This window comes from Pygocentrus nattereri, chromosome 15 (assembly GCF_015220715.1).
Source record: "Pygocentrus nattereri isolate fPygNat1 chromosome 15, fPygNat1.pri, whole genome shotgun sequence".
NCBI lineage: Eukaryota > Metazoa > Chordata > Actinopteri > Characiformes > Serrasalmidae > Pygocentrus > Pygocentrus nattereri.
The window spans coordinates 18,936,088-18,957,617 of NC_051225.1; the positions used below are offsets into that span (position 1 = coordinate 18,936,088).

Consider the following 21,530-nt stretch of genomic DNA (forward strand, 5'->3'; position numbering starts at 1 on the left):
AGAGGTTCATTTTCAACCTAAAACAATTTCCAAGTCATTTGTTTTACATTTCAGTGTTTATATTAAGTAAGTAGTTTTTAAGAAATATGTTGTCACCCTTTTGTATATATGCTTTACATATCATTAACCATATTAAGGAATAAGAAGGGATTTGGAATTTATATCAAACTGCTTGTCATACAATTACAAATATCCTGATGTTGTTTTGGTTTGTTTGTCCACTTAGGGTTATGCAGCAGCATTAGATAACTCAGAACTAAATCATTTAATCCCACTCGCACTGGAAAACAAGAAGGATATCCTCTTTGGCAACCTTGCTGAAATCTATGACTTTCACAACAAGTAAGGAGTCAGTTTCATGGTTTACAAAAGTTGTATACATCTGACTTTCACATATATTGGTAACACAAATTCAGTTTGGTTTCTAATATATATATTGAAGAATTACGTCTGCAGAAGTTATTATCATTTGCGCGCAGATACCAGATACCTAGATAGCCCGTAAGATACTGGGCTGATGCAGTTTTTATAGCAGGACTGATGCCAAGATTAGGCTCAGCCTATACATGACAAGTGACAGGTGAGAAAGACATGACCATATAGGGATAAACAAGAATAGGCAGAAGAATGTTTTAAATACAGTCACACACAATTACAGAGCAGTATATTTCTACTATATGTATGTATATATATATATATATATATATATATATATATATATATATATATATATATATATGTGTGTGTGTGTGTGTGTGTGTGTGTGTGTGTGTGTGTGTGTGTGTGTGTGTGTGTGTGTATATATAGATAGATGCTTCCAATATGTAACATACTATGTACTATGGACGTCCATGGATTTATGGTTCTAAAAAAACTGTAAAATCTTGAGAAATTAGATGTATCTGGAATGATGAGCAGAGCATAGTTGCAAAATGAGAGAGAGAGCTAATTGCTTATAGTATCAAAAATTATATTATCATAAAATTACTACTCAGAATGACTTGTATTTGCAAATAAGTGAACAAATCTTAAGGCAGATGCAACAATTGCTCCAAATTAATTAGATAACCATTTTATTAATTATTTAATAACATCTTGTTAACACATATATAAATTTCTCATATTGTTTACCACAATCTGAGATGAGAAAATCAGCAAGCAAACCTGCTACAATAGACCTATTAATAAGATAATTGCATGATTTGTTTAACCACATCTGAGGACATTTTGATCCCACGGTTTATGCTCACATGCTTGAAGTCTAAGACAAATACAAAAGGTGAACTATATTTGCTAGTGTGCTCCTTCATACCCAGATATGTGTCAGTAAAGCCTTATGTAGCAAATGAAGTAGATTTTCTCATAGTTCTTTATTAAGGTTTGTACGGCATGAAAAGCTTTTGAATTGTTTAAACCAGTCATGACACAGTGGTGCTCTGGCATATTGTCTGTTCGGCCTTTTGTAAGGGTTTGCACATCCTATGGCCGTTCTCCTCCAAGTGTGATTAAGCCTGCTTACAATTTGGCTTTTGAGCTGGAACGGATGCTTTGGATAAAAAATAAAGAGTTTTAAACCCTCACGAGTTTTGAACCACATCAAATGTGCTTGGTAGGCACATTTCTTCAGCTTCAGAAGACTATTCACTTGATATGAGAGTTTTTGTCTGTTGTAGATGCAACTTGAGGTGACAGTTGACTTGAGCAAGATTGAGAGTAGTTCATACTGAGATTGTTGAATAGCTGAGGAGTGATAGGTGTCTGTAAGAGACCTCCAGCTCTTTCCGTAATGCGTCAGTCACATGCACAAAATGCCAGACATTACACCAACAGTCACTGTAAACATTAGCCACAGCTTGTTCCTCTTTAAGAAAGTTAAAACGTTAACCTGTCACCACAGCTTTAATGTAAGCTTCCTCTGTACTATTATTTTTGTAACAATGCCTTTGTCTGTACTCCATACTCCCAATAGAAACAAGTTATGGTGGTGCTTCAGAATTCAGAATGTTGATAACATGGAAAGGAGCTTAATGCAATATCATTGGAAAGTTTGCAACTCAGACATGCTATCCTATCAAAGGACACTGCTGGAGTATGATATCTATATTTATTTAGACTGTGCAGTACAATGTAAGCACCCTCTAATGTAATACAAAAGTTATTAAATTTATTTCACATTGCTTCCTTTGATTTTTTCCCTTGCCGTTTCACAGAACATTTCTCAAAGAGCTAGAAAACTGTGTGGAGAAACCTGAGTTAGTGGGAACATGCTTCTTGAAAAGAGTGAGTAGTGACATAGCCCCTGATGAAAGCAAAAGCTCATACTATGGGCCATGCGCTGACAATAGAGTCTGGGGTATTGCCTGGATTGGAAATGAAAGGCTGTTTCGCTATGCTCCCCCCACAGAAAGAAGAGTTGCAGATCTATGAGAAATACTGTCAAAATAAACCTCGGTCTGAAGCTCTCTGGAGGCAGTGTGGGGACAGCATGTTCTTTCAGGTGACATCTGAATTCCTATACTTTGTTTTCAGACAGTTCATAGACATATCACTTCTGCTTTCTTTGATACCTTTGGTAAAACCTTTCCTGGCGTACTTCTAAAGTAGGTTGGAAAATATGTTGTAAAGGCACAAAAAGAAGAAGGTACCTCAAAAGACTATGCACATGTAACATACTTCCCCCAATGTAATTTGTTTTGATACAGGAATGCCAGAAACAATTGGACCATAAGCTCTCTTTAGATGCATACCTGCTGAAGCCTGTGCAGAGAATCACCAAGTACCAGCTAATGTTGAAGGCAAGGCTTTGAATTTTGGGGGAAATCCACATAGTTTTGGGGTGTGTTTTTCAGATTTTGCATTTCTGAAGTTGATTTGTTGGTGTTTGTTAGGAGATGCTGAAATGCAGCAAGAACTCTGAGGGCACAGCAGAACTAGAGGAAGCTTTGGCCACTGTGCTGGACATCATAAAGTCAGTAAACGATTCAATGCACCAGATTGCCATCACTGGGTTTGAGGTATTTGCAAGCATCATTTTATTTATTTATAAATGTACTGAATATGTACATTTCGCAGAACGCATATATGAAAGGGCAAAAGCACAAAAGATGATGATCAGCCCTGATCAGAAGTCATAGTTATCACCAGCCATAATATGTATAAATTATTTTTCATTCATAGGTCAATGAGAAATGTGGAAGCGTTCTTTAAAAAGTGCAGATTCTAAAATTTCAATCAATAGCACGTCTCCCTTCATAAGTAGAAGAGGATATATATTATTTTCATTTGAGTTTGATGCTAAGGTGTTGTGCATACTGTGCTCTTTTGCAGAAGTAAAAACTCTTAAAATAAAGACATTATATAACAATTCCTTATACTTATGCCACAGTTTCTTTCTTAACATTATAACAAATGAGTAATGTTGGAAAGCAGACTTCAACATGTTGATACAGAAGTTTGAATTTGATGACAACATAAACTGGAAAAGTTGGAGGGCAGACTCCAATATATCTATACATAATCTAAATCAAATGAAAAAACAAATGAATAGCATAATTTACTGTGCATGTAATTACATAATCATGCACAATTACACTTGAATGGTATAGAGAAACAGAAGTGTTTCTTGTACACTTTTAAGTGTAAATGCTTTGTTTCATAGTGACATTTGAATATGATGCAAAAATGAAAGCAATAGTGGCTTTTAAGGCTTCAAGATGAAAGTTTTTCTCTTGACACAGGTTGTACATCTTTAAACAGTCGTTCTTTTCAGTACATGCTCTAAACTCTTTAACACTGATACTATTTCTGCTACACCGTTGTCACATGGCTGTCTTTATCCTTAATGAATAATTACTTAGTTCAGCAATGTCAGGTTCTAAAGAAAAGGCCATACAAGAATGTTCTCTCACTTTCTCTCTGTGTTTGTATGTGTCTGTAGGGTAATCTGAATGACTTGGGGAAGCTGCTCATGCAAGGCTCTTTTAACGTATGGACAGACCATAAGAAAGGCCATAATAAGGTGAAAGACTTGGCACGCTTCAAGCCCATGCAAAGACACCTCTTCTTGTACAACAAAATGATTTTGTTCTGTAAGAAGCGTGAGGAGACCTCGGATGGCCATGAAAAGTCCCCCTCCTACAGTTTCAAACACTCCCTAAAGGTACAGAAACCCTTGGAACATTGTGTACATTTGCTTTTCTTTATACATTTGTTGCTGTGCTGGCCAACTAGTTCTATTTTCATTGACTTAACTGAGCTAAAATCTAAGCTATATACCCAGTCCAAAGATTTTTTTTTTTTTTTTACTTTGTCTTTTAAGGTCACCGTATTTAGTTTGTGAATGACAAACTTGGTGGCTGAAATAAATGGTCAAGGGGAAAGAAAGGTACTTGGTATTTGAAATATCTGGTCCATTCCAGAAAAAGAGATGGGCTTTGCATCTTTTTGAAACTTAACAAACTTAACCATCACATAAAATTTTTAAACGTGAAGCTGACAGTGGAAGTTTGCTCTGATGTTTTTTTTTTCTAGCTTGTGTGTGTGTGTATGATAATCATTGCATGTCTGGCACCACAAATACCTTTCATACCTGAGGGTAGTTCTCTGCATCTTAGCAAACATAGAAGCATAATGTGGCTTTTAATTTAATATTTTACGGATCATAGTGCAAGTCGGATTTCAGAACCTGTAAATTAACTTGAACACATTTGCTGATTGATAAAGTTATGTTTGATGTGCTCTGTGTCAGATGAGTGCTGTTGGCATCACGGAGAATGTGAAAGGGGACGTCAAGAAGTTTGAAATCTGGTACAATGGAAGAGAGGAAGTCTACATAATTCAGGTAAACACTCAAGTTCCAGTATTCATATCAGTCTCTCAGATATGATACTCATGTTTATTTCCTTATCCTTATTTCTGCAATTCTTGTAGCTGTTGTGTCCTATAATGCAGGCTTTCTCTTTTGAATCAATTCAAAAGAGCCGCTTTTGATGAGATTGTTGTTTTGTTAGAAGTGGTTTTGCACATGTTTGTGCAAATATAGATAGAGCTAGTCAAAGCCCACTATACACAATAACCTTTTTCATTATGCTCTTCCTGCTTTGTTTAATGGTTTGCCTTTGCTGAACACTTTAGGCCAGTGTTGTCCCACTGTGAAGCAACTGCAGTGGCTCTCTCTCTCAAATTGCTGCAGTAGATGCATGAGTTTGCTTTCTGTCTCAGGCCTCCTCCATGGATGTCAAGAACATGTGGGTGTCTGAGATCCGGAAAGTGCTGACAACCCAGTTGGAGGCATGCAGAGGTGCGTCTCTCTTGATGAGGTCTATCTTCCCAGTGTCTCCCTTTCACATGTTGTAAACCAGCTCTGTCACAATTTCGAAATACCTGACACACCTTCCATTTCACACTCATGATTGTAAGAGGAGATCACACATGCCTATGGCTGTTATGACGTTTCCTTGATGATCTCTGCATTCCTTTCATATCTTTTTATCAGTTTGGTCAATTATGATTAAGCATTCACCTTTCACCTAAATACATTAGGCACAGTAAACTATGTCTTTTGTCCTACTATCAGAGGCTAACAGTTGAAGGCACAAAAAGAAAAAGGCTGCGTTTTATCCCTGTGTTCTGATGAAATTCGCATCTGGGCCTAAGCATGCAGTGCATACATGCAGTTCAAAGGAAATAGAAAAAATGCAAAATGTGTTTCTCTATCTCATACATTTGTATTTGAGGGAGGATTGTGAAAACATGCGAAAATTGCTCCAATAATTGATAGGGATATTGGAAATGTGGTTTGTATTGTATAAGAGTTACTAGGTGTGCAATAGGCTGCTTTGCCTGGAATTTTGACTACTGCCTAAAAATTAACACTAGTCTTGAAAGCATGTTCTTGGGGGATTTCCTTTAATAATGTCAGTAGTCAGGGCATCGAGACAAAGGCACAGGCCTCAAAGAATATTTACCAGACAAAATAACACTATCTCAGTTCTCTGGACAAGATGTACATAAGTGAGAAGGCGCAGTGCAAAATATGCGTTGTTGCAACTGCAGTATTCGCTTGCAGTGTGTTATTAGGCAAGTCTAAATTTTGAGGATTATTTTTATTAATAACCATCTACAGTGCTCTCAGTTAATCCAAAATGTTAATAAACCTCAAACATGAATGTTGAAGAAAGTAAAAGTGAAGTTTTGTTTTTCTTAGGAGAATATCTATACGTGCACATTTATTGGGCAACTATAATGGTGCAGAATTAATATGCAACTAAATGATAAACACACATTATCACATCTCACTTTTTTATTTTCATCTGTTCAAGTGAGAATTATAAACAAACAACTCAAAGCTTTCCAATGAACATTTCTGAGAAAAAAAAAATTAGTGACCAATATAGCCTCAGTTTCTTGATCTGTTGACGATCAACTTTTTGTGCAGCAGCAACCACAGCCTCCCAGACCCTGTTCAGAGAGGTGTACTGTTTTCATTCACTATAAATCTCCCGTTTAAGAATTGCCCACAAGTTCTCAATTGGGTTCAGGTCAGGTGAGGAAGGGTGCCATGTCATAAGGCCATGCCATTTCATCTTTAATGCCTTTACTGGCAAGCCATGCAGAGGAGTAGTTGGATGCATGTGATGGAGCATTGTCCTGCATAAAAATCATTTGTCTTTTTGAAAGATGCAGATTCTTCCTGTATCACTGCTTAAGGAAAGTGTCTTGGGAGGCTTGGGAGTTGATTTTGAGCCCATTTTCAACCAGAAAAGGTCCAACCAGCTCATCTTTAATAATACCAGCCCATACCAGTACCCACCTTGCTGGCGTCTAACTCGAAGTGAAGCTCTGTCCCTTTACTGATCCAGCCACGGGCCCATCCATCTGGTCCGTCAAGAGTCACTCTCATTTAATCAGTCCATAAAACCTTAGAAAAATCTGTCTTCAGATTCTTCTTGGACCAGTCTAGACACTTCAGCTTATGTGTCTTGTTCAGTGGTGGTCGGGTTTCAGCCTTCCTTACCTTGGCCATGTCTCTGAGCACTGAACATCTTGTACTTCTTGATACTCCAGCTAGATTACAGTTCTGGAATATGACAGAACTGGAAGATAATGGGTTCCTGGTAGCTTCACGCTTGATTCTTCTCAAATCCTTGGCAGTTAATTTGCGTCTTTTTTCTCAGCACATTTCTTGTGACCCTGTTGACTATTTGCAACAAAAGGTTTGATGGTTCTGTGATCACGCCCCAATATCTTAGCAATTTCAAGAGTTCTGCATCCCTCTGAGAGACCTTTGGTAATTTTTAACTTTTCAGAGTCAGGTCAATCTCTTTTTTGGCCCATTTTGCCTAAAGAAAAAAGCTGCCCAATAATTATGCACACCTTGATACAGGGAGTTGACCTCCTTAGGCCACACCCTCCCTCATTACACACATACACATCACCTGCTATGCTTAAATCCATTAAGCAGTCAAGTTTATCCAGCTTGGATATGCCTAAAAATGATAAAATGGTCAAAATACTCACTTGCCTAATAATTGTGCACACAGTGTACTTTTGGAACCAAAATGGATTTACACCACTGTAGAATGTTCGAGTGGAAATGAATATTATTTTTACACCGCTATGTCTTCAACAATGGATGTCCATTTTCATTATTGTCCTGAGCTTAATGATGGCCCTACCACTTCACTACGCTTTTTTGAACCATGCTCCTCACAAGCATACCATGATTAGTTGGTGATAATGTGCATACTTTGCATGACTAGCTACAACCTTAGTAAATCGAATGTTACTTTCAGATGCACTGTCATACCATATTGTGGGGGACATTTTGCTTCTCACATCAAGAAATCTAGCTCTGAAGATTTTTCATATGACTTGAATACAGAAAATGCTCTCACAATCACTGATGTTTATTATACGAGTACAAATCTAGACATTTTGCAGCAGATTCTCTCATAGTCTACTGCTTTAGTGAAGTGTGTTTAAACAGTTAAATCCAGAAAAGTATACAGTACTCTTTAAACCTGTGGAAATATATAACCTTTGGGCAACCTGTTTCTCCCTCACAGAAGCAAGCCAGCTCCATCAAAGGATCACAGAGAACATCTACCATGCTCCCATGAGGTATTTTATGTGCTTGTGTATGTGTGTGGGCCCACCCATGACAGTGTTCCATCTCGCTGCAGCCGAATGGCTGTTGACTGCTGAATAGTGAGTCAGTATACAGAACAGTGTGACTCCAGCCCCTTGGTTGTGTGCATTGTGCTTTTTTTCAGCAGGAATGTGCGCAAAGTGGCCCTCAGGCAATCTGACTCGTCCAGCCCTGAGACGGGATACAGGCGGAGTGACACTGGCCCCAACATGAGGCACAAGCGAGGTGAGACACCCCACCACTGAAGCTCAGCTTGTGCCATAGATTCACAGTATCAGCACAAGTTAACTCGGAATATAACAGTAAACTGTTCTGCTTGAGTCTTTCCTAAGACAAACTTGCCTTCAGGTATTAGAAGTGCAAGAAGGCAGTTCTCTGGTTATTTCTTGTGTAGCTACTTTAAAAAATTTTTTCACACATTTTCTTACAGTGTAATACAGTGTTATGCAAACACATAAATATGCAGGAAACGTTTTTTAAATCTGCAAATGCTAATGAAGAGACACTTTATATTCGATTAACTTGAAAATAGAAAAAATGTAAGTAGTAATTGTAGCATACTTCGGTACTCACTAACACCTAAAGGATTTTTCATTCATTCTTCCCTGCAGAATTCTTCTACTTTTTCGATAATATAGGGCCATCTTGCATGAACAGCATGCTTAAAATCTACCCACAATTTTTCAGTGAAGTCAAGCAACTGTGAGAGCCATTCCAAAAATTCAGCATGCGTTCTTTCAAGTTTTTACATTTTTTTCGTTTTTTAATTTTATTTAATTTTAGATTTAATTGTTTAAAGTTGTAAAATTTTCAATTTTGTCCATTAACATTTGCAGAAAATGTTATTTTTAAAATAGTTTACTGCAGAGGTCATGTTTATTTTTTTCAGTTCAAAAATGCAAAAATATGTAATATGGCCAGGAGTGCCCAAATCTTTGCATAAAACTGTACAATCTGTAATATTTTCAGTGAAATTTTATACTGAGTGAATCTGAATCAAAAGTAAATCAAAAGGAATCACACAATTATATCTGTCACTTAATGTTAGATCAGTTATATTGCCTCCATTTTGTAATTGATTTTCAAACTGTGGATCATGACTCACTGATGGCTTGCAGTGTGGGCATGAAGAGGTTGTGAGAGAGTCACTTGAATGCTTCTTTTCCACATTGAGAAATTTTAAATGCTACAATTTACATCCAGTAGGTGGCACAATTTCTACATCCATAAGTTCCTTATGCACACTATGAGGAGCTAGTGGGTTTATCTGATACATATGTGACCCATTATTCTAATACATAAATGGTAATAATGTGATAAAGTAATATTTGGATGGTTTCTGTCTTTTGTCCTATATGACTTCCCATTGACCATTATTAACTGCTACACCGTACTCTCTCAGAGATTTTACAGTCACTTACAATTCGAGTCCCTTCTGAAAATAAAAAACAGGCCAGAATGCCATTAATAGCTGCCTAAGGATAATTAGTGCCCATTCCCCACCATTAGTCCAGCTTGGTTATGAGCAATGGCTCCTCATGTCTAGGTTGAATTAACCTGGGCAGCTCCACTGCTCCACTGGTCACACTGATTGTGTGTATGTGTGTGTATGAGCATTAATAGAGTAGTAACAGACACATAGTGCTCACATTGTGGTGGTGTTACTGGAGAACAGGAACAGAAACAGAGAGGCAGGTATACACTTGTGAGGTGGACTGGGAGAAAAGGTTGATTTTTGATGGAGTTCAGTTGGAGCTGCAGGACTGAAGGACCATTAAGTGATTGTGACAGGTATGCCATCGCTATGAGCAAAGAAGGCCTTCTCACCAACCAAACTTGTAGTGTCTGGTGCCACAGTGCTATCTAATGCAAATAAAGCAGTAGAAAACAAGAGCCATGCAAATAAAGCAGTAGAAAACAAGCTGTGGGACTAAAGCAGTTGGATTTGTTTTGTTCTCTATGCTGATTGGCATCTTCACTTCGTGCCTCAGAGTGCCAGAACAAGTTCCACTGAAATCTGCTGTCTGTTATTAAAAGGGAAACAATTATCAACAGGCGCATTCATTTTGAGACTTTTGTGTCACACTTTGTAGTTTGAGATTTCTTTCAGCATTTGTGCAAATTCGGAGCTGTGTTGGCATTGCTGTCTCAGCTACTTGTTATGGGATTTTATTGATATTAATTTGTGCTATTAGCAGCTGACTTGTAACAGAAATATTGTTCTACTAATGAAACTCAAAGATTTATTCTTCAGAATGTTAGAATTATCATGCTGTGCCTCAGTCTGGTTAATTGTTGGTTTAGCTGTACATCTTACTTTGCCCCACAGTGTAATATCACAATATGAATCTGATGGGATATTTACATATTTGTGATATGCTAATTATTGAAGTAGGATGTATTGCAGTATATAACAACATATTGAATTATCATGCAAAAATATTCATAATTAAATAATAAAATATTTATACTTGTGCCTCCATCTATCAGCACTATTTCTACCCCCAAAATATTGCAATATTATGTTCTGTCAATTTTTTTTCTATCACTCCTAGTCCTTGAATCTGATAGCTCTGATATAGGCCTTTTTCCAAAGGCACTAAAATGTGTCTGTTCGGTCTGTTCTAAAGTTTCCAAAGAGAGAGCCAAAACCGATTTAACATCGCTGTCGGATTGACACCCCCGACTGGGGTGTTAGCAGATGTGTTGAGCGTGTTAAGAGAATGTGCAAGCCTGCGATTGTGCTGTTTCATTACAATTATGGCACTGATTATGTATGAAACGACATGGACATCTTGAGTAGTCCTCAAGGGCATGTGGCGAAATTAGCTCACAGATCTAGCCGTCCTTCACACCCTCTGGAAGACAGCTGATGTGACATTTTTGGAGTATTCTAAACAGTTGCTACTGGCAGTTATTTCTGAGATTAGGTAGTGTTTTGATGCTGGAGTTTTGAGAGTGTTTGGTCAGAGTATTCAGCGTGGGCAAACGATTTAAAGAGCACGCTTGCTATGGTACTTCACTCAGTAATTATTAAACCATAAGCCATGTTCTTTGGTACTATTTTACATTTTCGGTATTTGACTGATGCTCTTATCCAGAACGACTTAAAATTTGATCATTTTACAAAGGTAGCAAAAGGTGGTGTTAGGAGTCTTGCCCAAGGACTCTTATTGGTATAGTGTAGGGTGCTTGTCCAAGCAGGAGATTGAACCCCAGTCTACAGCGTAGAAGGCAGAGGTCTTACCCACTACACTATGCCAATCACACTGAATAACCTTAGCAAGCAAGATTTCTCAGTAGGCCTGAGCAAAATGATAAGGAGGTTATTATTATTGTAAATCATAATACTTTTTCTGAGTAGAGAAAAATGGGGGAAAATGAATCTGTAAAGAACAGTGCCCATTTACTATAAAGTTAAACTGTATCTGTGCATAAGTGTAGCATGTACAGGATGATGATACATAGAAAGTTATAAAAGTACCAAACATTGAGGCCTCTGTCATTTCATATCTCTGATTCCACTGTTTAACAAGCTATGACAAAAGAATGAATATAAATGAAAATAAAATCAAAACACTTTCAAAGTACACATATTAATTATATAACAGTATTCATGAAGTGGTATTATTATTATTATTATTATTATTATTATGACAAAACATGACAAAACAGAACTCTGCTGAGATGCAAAACTTCATCTCTAGCAAGATTAATTTCCAGCAAGATGGCTAAATATGCCACCTAATTCTTCATGTAACTCTAGAGATGAAAAGCTTTGTGTCTTCAAAATATAAATACATTTCTGTGGAAATATGCAAAAGGAGACATTTGGCATTATGTCTGCAGCACCTCCTTACCCAAAAATTCTAAATTTACATGTTCACTGCAAGAGAAAAAGCTCTTTTTTTCCTCCCAAACAGTCCCCACAACCCCCGCCCCCCCACCACCAAAAAAAACCTGTTATCCAAAGTAAAAAAAAAAAAAAAAAAGATAGATTAACTAACCCCTAAAATGTGAGCAACAGCACTCAGTGATCTGGAACTAGATAAAATGCACAATAAGAAGTAGTTAATTTTGTGTTTGCCAGGTGTGCTGTTATATTATTTATTACTTTGTTTACAGTTGATTTTTCCTCACTAAATTTATAATTAGATACAATGATCTCTCAATACGTTACAAACGTAACCCATACAGCAAAAGTTTTAAAAATGCCTAAAATATTCCATATCTTAATGTTTTCACGTTATAGTAGTTGTAGTGCATCATTTGAGACTGTGGAATGGCACAGTGGAGTTCTACCTGACCCATTCAGGCTGGTTTCTAGAAATGTAGAAACACTAAACAAGAACTGTGTCCTGGCCTGAACTTACGTGCTATCCATCAGCTAATATGTACTACTCACAAGCTAATGTGCGAGCCTCTATACATTGTCCATCCATCCATCCATCCATCCATTTTCTAATCCGCTTCTCCGTCAGGGTCGCGGGGAGGTGCTGGAGCCTATACCAGCAGTCTTCGGGCGGAAGGCAGGATACATTGTATATGATTCATTGTATTGTTACATAACTAACTGACCTAATGTCTACTAATCTCAAAAACATCAAAAAGAAGTATTCATTTGGTTACATTCAGCAAGCTCAACAGGTGTAATGTTTTTGAGTATTTGTGAGTATAATGGTTGTGTAGGTATGATTTTTAGTGTGATGCACTGTAGGTGGTTTCTAGGTAAGCATTAGTGAAGAGCTGGTTTGCAGAGGAATGAAAGAGCAGGATAATTCTTGGTTTTTCAAGATATCAGTGACAGTGCCAGCTGATAAGGAGAACAATTATACATTCCCAGTGTGTATTTTCTGTAAAGCAGAAGTATCTGTTGGACATGTAGGACTTCATGCATCATGCAAATGTTGAAATGACCTGCTTCAGCTGCAGCAGCCATGCTTTGGCTCTCTGTCTACTATCTCTTCTTCTAACTGCTCATTTACTGGTGTGCTTTTCCCTCTGCCTTCCTTAGCTGATGCTGCTGCCAACCTAAGTTCAGACCAATCCTCAGCTCTGGCTAGAAAACGTTTCACCTTACAAGGCCTGTCCAATCGCAGGTCTCTGCCTTCAGGTAAAGCTCTGATGTCCTTGCCATGCTCATCATGTGCTCACCTACATCGAGTCCGTCCTTCAGAGTGCAGTCCTGACTCAAAGCGATTGCCCTTGTCTGTATTGTGATAAATCATTGCCATCACCTTCATGTCGTTCATCTTGTTACGCGCTGATGTTTCTTTTCCCAGTATGAATGGCAACTAAATAGACTGCAGGAAACCAAGGTGCTCTCTGTCAGAGCAGGAGAACTTTTATAAGACTCTTAGACTCTCAAAGGAATTCAAATTTTGTGCAAAATAGGCCAACCTTTGCAACTAGACAAAAGAAAACATGAAAGGTAAAATTTCCTGCAAATGTCAAAGTATAGTGTTTCAATGTGCCTCTGTCACGCTCTTGACATTTAAAGCTGTGTGAATATTTTTCTGCAGATGTTTTTTTAATTCAGTGTTCCTTTTTATTTTTATTGATTATTATTTTATTGATTCTAAAAAGCTTAAATCTTAAATTCTGCGAGCTTTCAAAATGTTTTACTGGCTATAAAACAATCAAAACATTAGAATAGCACTACTAATCTGCCTAAGGCAACAGGCGTGTCACTAGAATATAACCTTACTTGACTGTATCTCCTCCGCCACCTCTACTTGGTAGTGTAATTTCGTACCTCTTCTTGGAGTGACCATGTCTGTGATTAGGGTAATCAGAGCTTGTGTAAGTTGTCCATGTGAACGTGAAACTGCACTGATATTGCATGTATTGGCCTCCTGAGATGACTCTTACTCAGGAACTTTAGGTGCTAATACATTTCATCTTGTTATCATATTTTGCCATTGATTTTTTTTCCATGCAGGACATGTGTGGCAGTGTCCACAGCCTGTCATTATCACCCTCCTTTCCCTTTCTCTGCTCCATTCATCATGCATTTGTCAGCCCTCGCACCAAACACTCTGCCTGCTGCAGCTAGCTAAATAAAATGACTCAAGGAAAAATGAATAAAGTTGCCTGTTGCAAGTAAAAAAACAACATTTGCCCTACAGCTTAGCCCTGTAGATGGGAGTAATCAATGTTCAGACATAAAGCATGAGTCCTCATAATTTGTGCTCACCCCCTCCAGTCCTGCAGTTCAAAAGCTATTCTGTCTATTCCCATGCTTTCTCTCTCTCTCTTATCTTCTTTCCACCTCCCTCTTCTAATATTTGCCTAATTACTAACCCTTCCCTTGCCTTTCACTCCAGAACCAGCCCCTAAGGAGGCGGAAGTCACACGCCGCTTCTCTTTAGCCTCCTCCCTCAGTGCCTCCTCCACTACACGCACAAAAGGTACCTGATTGCCTGTAGTTCCATCTGCCTTCACTCGCTCGCCACCAGCACACTTTTCAATGAGCTACACTGAACAGGTACAAATGAGCTGGTTAGACAGCCTTCCACTGAGAGTAGGACAGCCATGGTAATGACTCAGGAAGGTAGAAAGAACAGACGTTACTCAACATGCCTTCATACATCACAGCTCTAATGAAACTAATCAAATGCATAAAATCTAATTTTATACTTCGCATTAAAGAAACCACCTTCTTCCCCCTCAGAAAAGGTGAGAAAATGGAATATTTAAAGGGAATCTCATCAGTAATAAACCTTGACTTCTGATAAGCTGACATTTGAAAGGTTGAATGACATTCATTCATGGTGAACTTGTTGGAATGTAAATGAGAACATTGGTTTTTCACCAAAGTTTTGTATTCTTCCTTGAACTTTGTGTCTGCCATAACTGCCTTATATTTTCAGAAAGATCTATGCTTGTAGACCACTACAAACTCATTTGTCAAGACTTTAAGGGCCCATAATATGGAAAACCAAACTTTACTCATTATTTGAATAGGAAAATGTTTTAATGATGACATTGTTTCAAAATGTACCATAAGTCCCCAGTTCATACAGTCTGTATTTGGAAACGACACTGCAAAAAAGAGCACATTTTAAACTGCTTTAATATTTCTTTGAACTGCTTTTGTGATGTTGCAAAAATAAATTTACATTTGTAGCCTATAGCAGTTTAGACTGCCTATTCACACTGAAGTAATAAAGAGTGCTCAGCTCAGGCTGTTTTTTAAAAAAAGGCTCAACACAGATCAGCCAGTCAAAACAGAGGTCATTCACATAAATTAGTCTAAAGGCACAGTTACAAAAACACCCTGTTTAATTCTTAGGGATCCATAAATGTTGGAAATTTGTTGTGTAAAAATTAATTATGACTGTTAGTGGACCTGAATAAACAGCTTGAACATTCATCACTTCATTCAGGTCCTCTTTCTACCAGTCTTAAAAGCAAGAGACACCAAATAAAGAGTGACCCTACACCATTTGGCTATGAAGGTATTACTTACCCTAGCAAGGATGGTGCATGCTGAATGTCATGTCTGTAGCACGTATTTTAATTTTCTAAATTATGTCATTTTTTGGGTTTGAAATTGTGGTGACTTGGTTTAATGTGCTGTGCTCTCAATATGCATGTTTCTGTGGGTGTTAGCGATGGACTGCAATTGCTGTTGTGACCTGTTATGACAAACAGTCATCCTTGAAATGTCTGATATGCCATTTCTGATATATTTGTGTAATCCTATTGAATGTGTTCATGGGCTGTGGGTATTTATGTTTTTTTCAGTTTGGAAGGCTATACTAGTTTGCTTTGGTTTGTTTGTGTGGTGTTGTGGTTTTCTATAGTGGTGGCTACCAATATCTTGTTTGTTAAATAATTCTCTCAGATTCTTTGCGAGGTGCTCTTCGTGCTGACAGCAAAAATAAAGGTATAGCAAGTACCAAGCCCAGTGTGCCTAGGTCCTCCTCTCAACCAGGTAATTTACAGAGAATGAGAAAATGGTGTGCCAGTTTTTTTATGTTTGCTCTTTTTTGTGGTAGAATCTCAGTTCTGCTCTCTTTCAGACTGCAAAGCTGTCTAACGTAAAGAGCTGCCTAGTATAGATCTGTATTATAGGGGTGGGCAATATGATGATATGTCATTGTTACTGGGGTAAATGGTGTCAAAAGGTACTTTTCTGATTATATCATGTGTAATATCAGTACTTCTAGAACACAAAACAATTGCATATATCATAAAAAGACAAACAGTTACTGCTGGTACTAGACCTTTAAATTGAACCATACATCAAGACATCTCTATGGTAATTACATTTCTGCTGTTTCTTGGTCGTTATAGATTAAACACAGATCTTTAAATCTCTTGTACAGTGACTCCTTCAGTCATAAATATTGGCATAGAACTGGTGCTGTTTTCCATTTCTGTCCTCTAACTGAAACACATTGGTTAGGTTGCCATTGCTATTCACAGTCAGTGACTTATTTTGGTATCCCAGAAGACCTTTTTTTCTCACTTAATTTGTCCTGACCATTGGTTGATTCCTTTGCTTGATTTCACTTCCGAATGTATTAGGGCTTCAGTCCATCTCCTAAAAGCCTAATCAATGGGAGGCTCTATCTTGGCTCTATCTGTCTAGATACCATAGAGAAAATCTGATTGGATAATTTTGCATTTAAGAAGTTAACCATTTTGCTCCCAACTAAAAAACGAACAATGAAACAGGAATAGTACTAACTTATACAGAGTTTAAAAAAAACAAGCATGATGATTCTGGTGGATACAAATTAACTAAGACTGTTAGAAACCATTTGGCCTAGAAAGCCCTGAAGGTTAACAAGTAACAAGTAGTAACAAGTAGTTGTTTGGATGTCAGCCACTTTTGCTTCTATCTTTTTTGTTCATTTTACAGACTGCTTGATTTTTACTCCTTAAATAGTTTATATTTTCAAATATTTTATTAAAGAAACATACTTGTACAATGAAACTACAGCTTTGCTGGTGCATTTTGTTCATTCCAGTGTGTTTTGCAAGAACCTCAGAGAAGCTAAACAATCACAAATGTGTTCGGTGTTTTTTCCATATTGCCCACCCTTAATATCAAGCAGATCTTCTTTTTCTTCTTTTTGCATTTATTTGTTCTGGACAAGTGAACAATGCTCTTTATCATCACTTTTCATGTTTTTCAAGGATGGACTCAACGCCGTTTACCTTCAATGGACACTGAAGACTTTGAAACCATCCCATCCAGCGCTGAGGAGCTATCAAATTCCTCAGATGGAGAAGAGGACAGCAATAACAAAAATGTACACTGGGTTCTCTGTCTTCCTGTAGTTTATCTGCACTTCCATCCTCCCTTGCTCCTTTTAATTCCTTCCAATCTCTTTAGAGGTAGAGTGTTAGGGAGAGAGGGAGAGAGAGAGCGAAAACATCCCTTTAATGATATTTCCCTATCTCTGACGCTGGTTATCGAAGCTGAGGAGACTTGACATTTAATAGACCAAAAGAGAAAAAGATTATCCTGCTGTGGACTCTCCCACAGTTTTAAATACCCAGGAGTTTTTTCTTTTTCTAATCTTCCTGATGGATGAGAGGAAAAGATCTGCTTAGGAACAGTGGTTCGATCAGAGAAACATAGCAGAGGGTGAAGAGACAACATCTGATATGTTCCACAGGAAGTAAAGGTCTCTGCCTCAATGCACAGTCCCTGCCACTAGAGGGTACTGTTTAACAGTCAAAAACTAGAGTTTTGTGAGAACTTTGTCTTGAGGTATTCAACATTCATTCAACAAAGTCTACTGGGACTTTACTGGAGCCCCAGCAAACCCATCCCTTGTTTCTGTGAGGGCTGCTTTCAAAGCAAATAAACCTGGAGACATTTTCTTTTGATTGCCCCTCATACGGTCCTCCATTACTGTGTTGGTAAGAGCTCATATTTGGGACTTAGATATCTTGCACAACGGTTCTCATTCCAGTCCTCAAGGACCCCCAGACGTCCAGTTTTTTGCTCTATATATTTATTGCAAATAGGGTTGCAGCAAAAATATGGACCATCAAGGGATCCCTGAAGACTGGTGGGAGATCCACTGCTCTTGCAAACTCATGCAGGATTTGTAAATGACTTCCATACTGTCTTGCTCTACTGCCTGTAGGGGGAGCCTGAGCGCTTTCAAGTGCAGCTGACGTATGAGGCATGTGAACCGCACGAGCTTTCGCTGGAGGCGGGAGATGTAGTACAGTTTGTAGAGGAGGCCAAAAATGGCCACTGGTGAGTAATGGACCATAGCTCCTCCTTCCCCATCACTTACATAACCACACATACACACATACATACTGTGTTGCCAGCCTCCAGCACCTTTCACCCACAAAGTGATCAGAAGTTCAATTCAGGCTACCAAACCTCTCTTTAACTGTCTGTTTCAGTGAAGCAGACGTCCAATTCAACAATTGATTCACAGTCAACTCAATTTATTTTCATCTATCCCATGATTTGGTTCAGCAAGTGAGTCTGACATCAGCTACTTCCACTCACTAATGGAGTCAGACTTGGATGCACAAAGCACAAACACATAACAAACAGAGGAAGCTAACCACAGTCCACAGCAGGGGTACTCAGATGTGTTTCTGGAGGGCTGTAGTCCCACACAATTTGGTTATTTCTCTGTTTACACACACCCCATTCAATGCTTATACCAGGTTCAGCAGGTGTGTTTGAGCAGAGAAATCACCAAACTGTGCTGCAGCCTTCCTGGCCTGGATATGGAGAGAAACTCTACGAGAATTCAAAGAGGTTGTTGTTAATATTGTAATGCTACAATTTGGTGTTTTATCTTATGATTTCATAATTTGAATTTTTAAATATTGCACTTTTATTACGCCTGTAACATGGACACAAACATTGTATAGATGCTACAAAAAGTTTAATTCATAAAGAATTCTATTTGAACAATTTGTGCTGGGCATGGCTAACACACATTGCATTCCCTGCCTCCCTTTCCCAACACACACATACAGCTATGTACAATAAAACTTTCCCACTCACCTTTTTCATACTCGAAGTCTACCATTGATGAATCTCTCATTAACATTTATTCATTATTTGGAGGTAATGTTGTAAGAAGGAAAGCTTATTACAATGGTGGCTTTCTTTTAATGACTAGTCCTGAATTACAACTTAATTCACAGTAAACTCAACGGAGGGCGCATGAGCCTATTTAAAAATGTTTCTTGGATGAATGTGTGTATTACAATGGCAATGGAAACACGGGTCTAAAATGAATAATAGATGGCTAAGTTCAATTCAGTCATACACTGCAAAGAGTGGTTATCGCTAGTGCTGAAAATCGCCTCCAGAATCCATTGCAGCCGATGGATGAGGGTCTTTATAAGTTTCGCATGAGCTTTTTGCAGTGCTTTTTGGGGTGACTAATACCCTATGAAATTAAAGTGGCACTAAGAAAATGCCTTGAATATGCTCATATTTCATCACCTCATGCATAATTCATTTTTAAAAGTATCTTCAATCATTTCGCATCTTTGGATTTTGCAGCGCTCAAGTGTCTGGTACCCCTCTCTCCGTTCACCACCCCTCCCTCACCCCCTCCCACTCCCACCCCCTCCGAAACTGTCATAAAAACTTTCACCAGACTTTCATGGACCCCAGTCAACATACAGCTCTTTGAAGTCCTCTACAACTTTAACCAAAGTTTATGTGCCTCAGTTCGCACATAGAGCAGCAGTGTTCTTCAGAGTTGGCACATTTCTCTCAGAAGTGCTTGCATCTGCCCATAGCGAGAATGTGTGTGTTATTCCCACGTTCACACTCACACGTAGACTACGTTTCTGTCCTCGTGTTGACAGCTTGTTCTTTTCCCAAAGTTGAGACTGGCAGTAGCATAATTCTGCTGTTGTATTATCATGAGGCTAACGCTAATTAGCCAGACACCTCTGAGCTGTTTTCCTTTTAAGGGCACATATCCTACATTTTTTCTTGCTTTGTTTTCTTTTCTTTTTTTTCCTGTGAGGTCCTTTTAAAACATTTGTGTGTTTTTTGTGCAAAAAATGGTCATTGTTGTTTTTACATGACCATTTTCAAACCTCTCATTAGCTCTAAGAATTAAACAGGCTGTTTTTGTTACTGTGTCATTAAAAGTGCTATAACATATTCTGATTGGTTTATCTGTATTCTGCTTCACCTAAAAAGCACTCACTTAGAACAGTGAATAGGGAGATATATGTAAATAAGTTACAATTTAAAATGGGCTATCTTTGCAGCATAGTTTCCATATTTGACTTGGTATTTGACTTGGTATTTGACTCAGGACTTGGATTTGCACTTGGTAGTGAATGGTATGTTACATATTACTGCAAATTCATTTATTTTGAAAATGTGAGGGAGATTCGTTTTTCTATGATATGGGCCCTATATGTAGAGAGGAAGCAAATTAGCCCTCCATCCATTTCTCAGTTTATTTGGATGGATGACTCAATACCTCAAGGAAACTCATGAAAGAGGAAATAAATTTGTTTTTAGTTTAAGTGGAGTATGAAATGTCAGATGATGCTTTTTCATCTTGTATACGTTTTCCTGTAAAGGAATATCCCATCCTGACCCACTGAAATTACCCCCCTCCCCTTCCCCCAAGGTATTTTAGTGCTACCATTAAAGTGACCGTTCTCTCTCATGTATGTTCTAGGCTAGTCAAGAACCTAATTACTCTGAAGACAGGGCTGGTCCCGCCCACTATCCTGCAGTCTACAGCAGGAGGAGTGGACATTTTCAGTAACACTGGTATACACTGGTAACCCACTCAGGGATGAGGAGGAGCGGGGCAGAAGTGACATGTAGATGATCCTGCCTTACTGAGAAAACTCAAATAGTTCAAACTGATGCTGACTGCTAATTCTTAAACAAAACATCCCGCTTTCAGAATGTTATGCCAAACTGTAATATGCCAATCTTTTAAGATGCACAGGCCAAGTGCTTTGACCTAAGATGTCACTTACACCCCCCTTTTCCTCAAACATGGCAATCAAAAGTGAACCTGCAAGGCATCAACTCAGATCAAAATGAACGGGGATGTGGGAATGGGTTGTTGGGTGGAGAGTATGGCAGTGAAGCTGCTTTGCATATTATGCTTAGTTTTCTTTACTTTTTTTGGACAGAGACCAAGTAGAGCATGATGTCATTTCTTCAGGCATGCACTTCATTCCATAATGCCTGGCCTTGCTGTGTTCATGGACATGCCCACCCAGTTCACTTGAAACACTGCTCTTGTCATAACAAGCCCTTTTCTGCGGATATATCAGGCTCCTGAAAACTAAGGCTAAGCTGAAATTCTGGTCTTATAATTGGAGCAGGGTATGCTGCTTTGATATGCTGAACATTAGGCTTCATGCTTTACCACTATTGCTTATTTTT

General features: G+C 38.3%; 1 protein-coding gene across 12 annotated transcripts in view; it reads left to right on the plus strand.

The window, feature by feature from the left end:
• The window catches only part of mcf2l2 (MCF.2 cell line derived transforming sequence-like 2), a 78,785-nt gene that overhangs the window by 55,460 nt on the left and 1,795 nt on the right, over positions 1–21,530 (plus strand). For 6 of the 12 annotated variants that reach the window (XM_017717831.2, XM_037545162.1, XM_037545158.1 and 3 more), the window contains 17 exons: positions 227–342; positions 2,211–2,280; positions 2,405–2,497; positions 2,703–2,795; positions 2,889–3,014; positions 3,938–4,159; positions 4,748–4,840; positions 5,221–5,299; positions 8,067–8,121; positions 8,274–8,374; positions 13,164–13,262; positions 14,476–14,559; positions 15,538–15,609; positions 15,999–16,088; positions 17,300–17,415; positions 18,262–18,377; positions 20,806–20,900. In XM_017717831.2, the coding sequence (XP_017573320.1) occupies positions 227–342; positions 2,211–2,280; positions 2,405–2,497; positions 2,703–2,795; positions 2,889–3,014; positions 3,938–4,159; positions 4,748–4,840; positions 5,221–5,299; positions 8,067–8,121; positions 8,274–8,374; positions 13,164–13,262; positions 14,476–14,559; positions 15,538–15,609; positions 15,999–16,088; positions 17,300–17,415; positions 18,262–18,377; positions 20,806–20,900 (1,720 nt within the window). The remainder of the gene's footprint in view (positions 1–226; positions 343–2,210; positions 2,281–2,404; positions 2,498–2,702; positions 2,796–2,888; positions 3,015–3,937; positions 4,160–4,747; positions 4,841–5,220; positions 5,300–8,066; positions 8,122–8,273; positions 8,375–13,163; positions 13,263–14,475; positions 14,560–15,537; positions 15,610–15,998; positions 16,089–17,299; positions 17,416–18,261; positions 18,378–20,805; positions 20,901–21,530) is intronic. The other 6 variants (XM_037545160.1, XM_037545159.1, XM_037545163.1 and 3 more) reach the window with 5 other exon arrangements.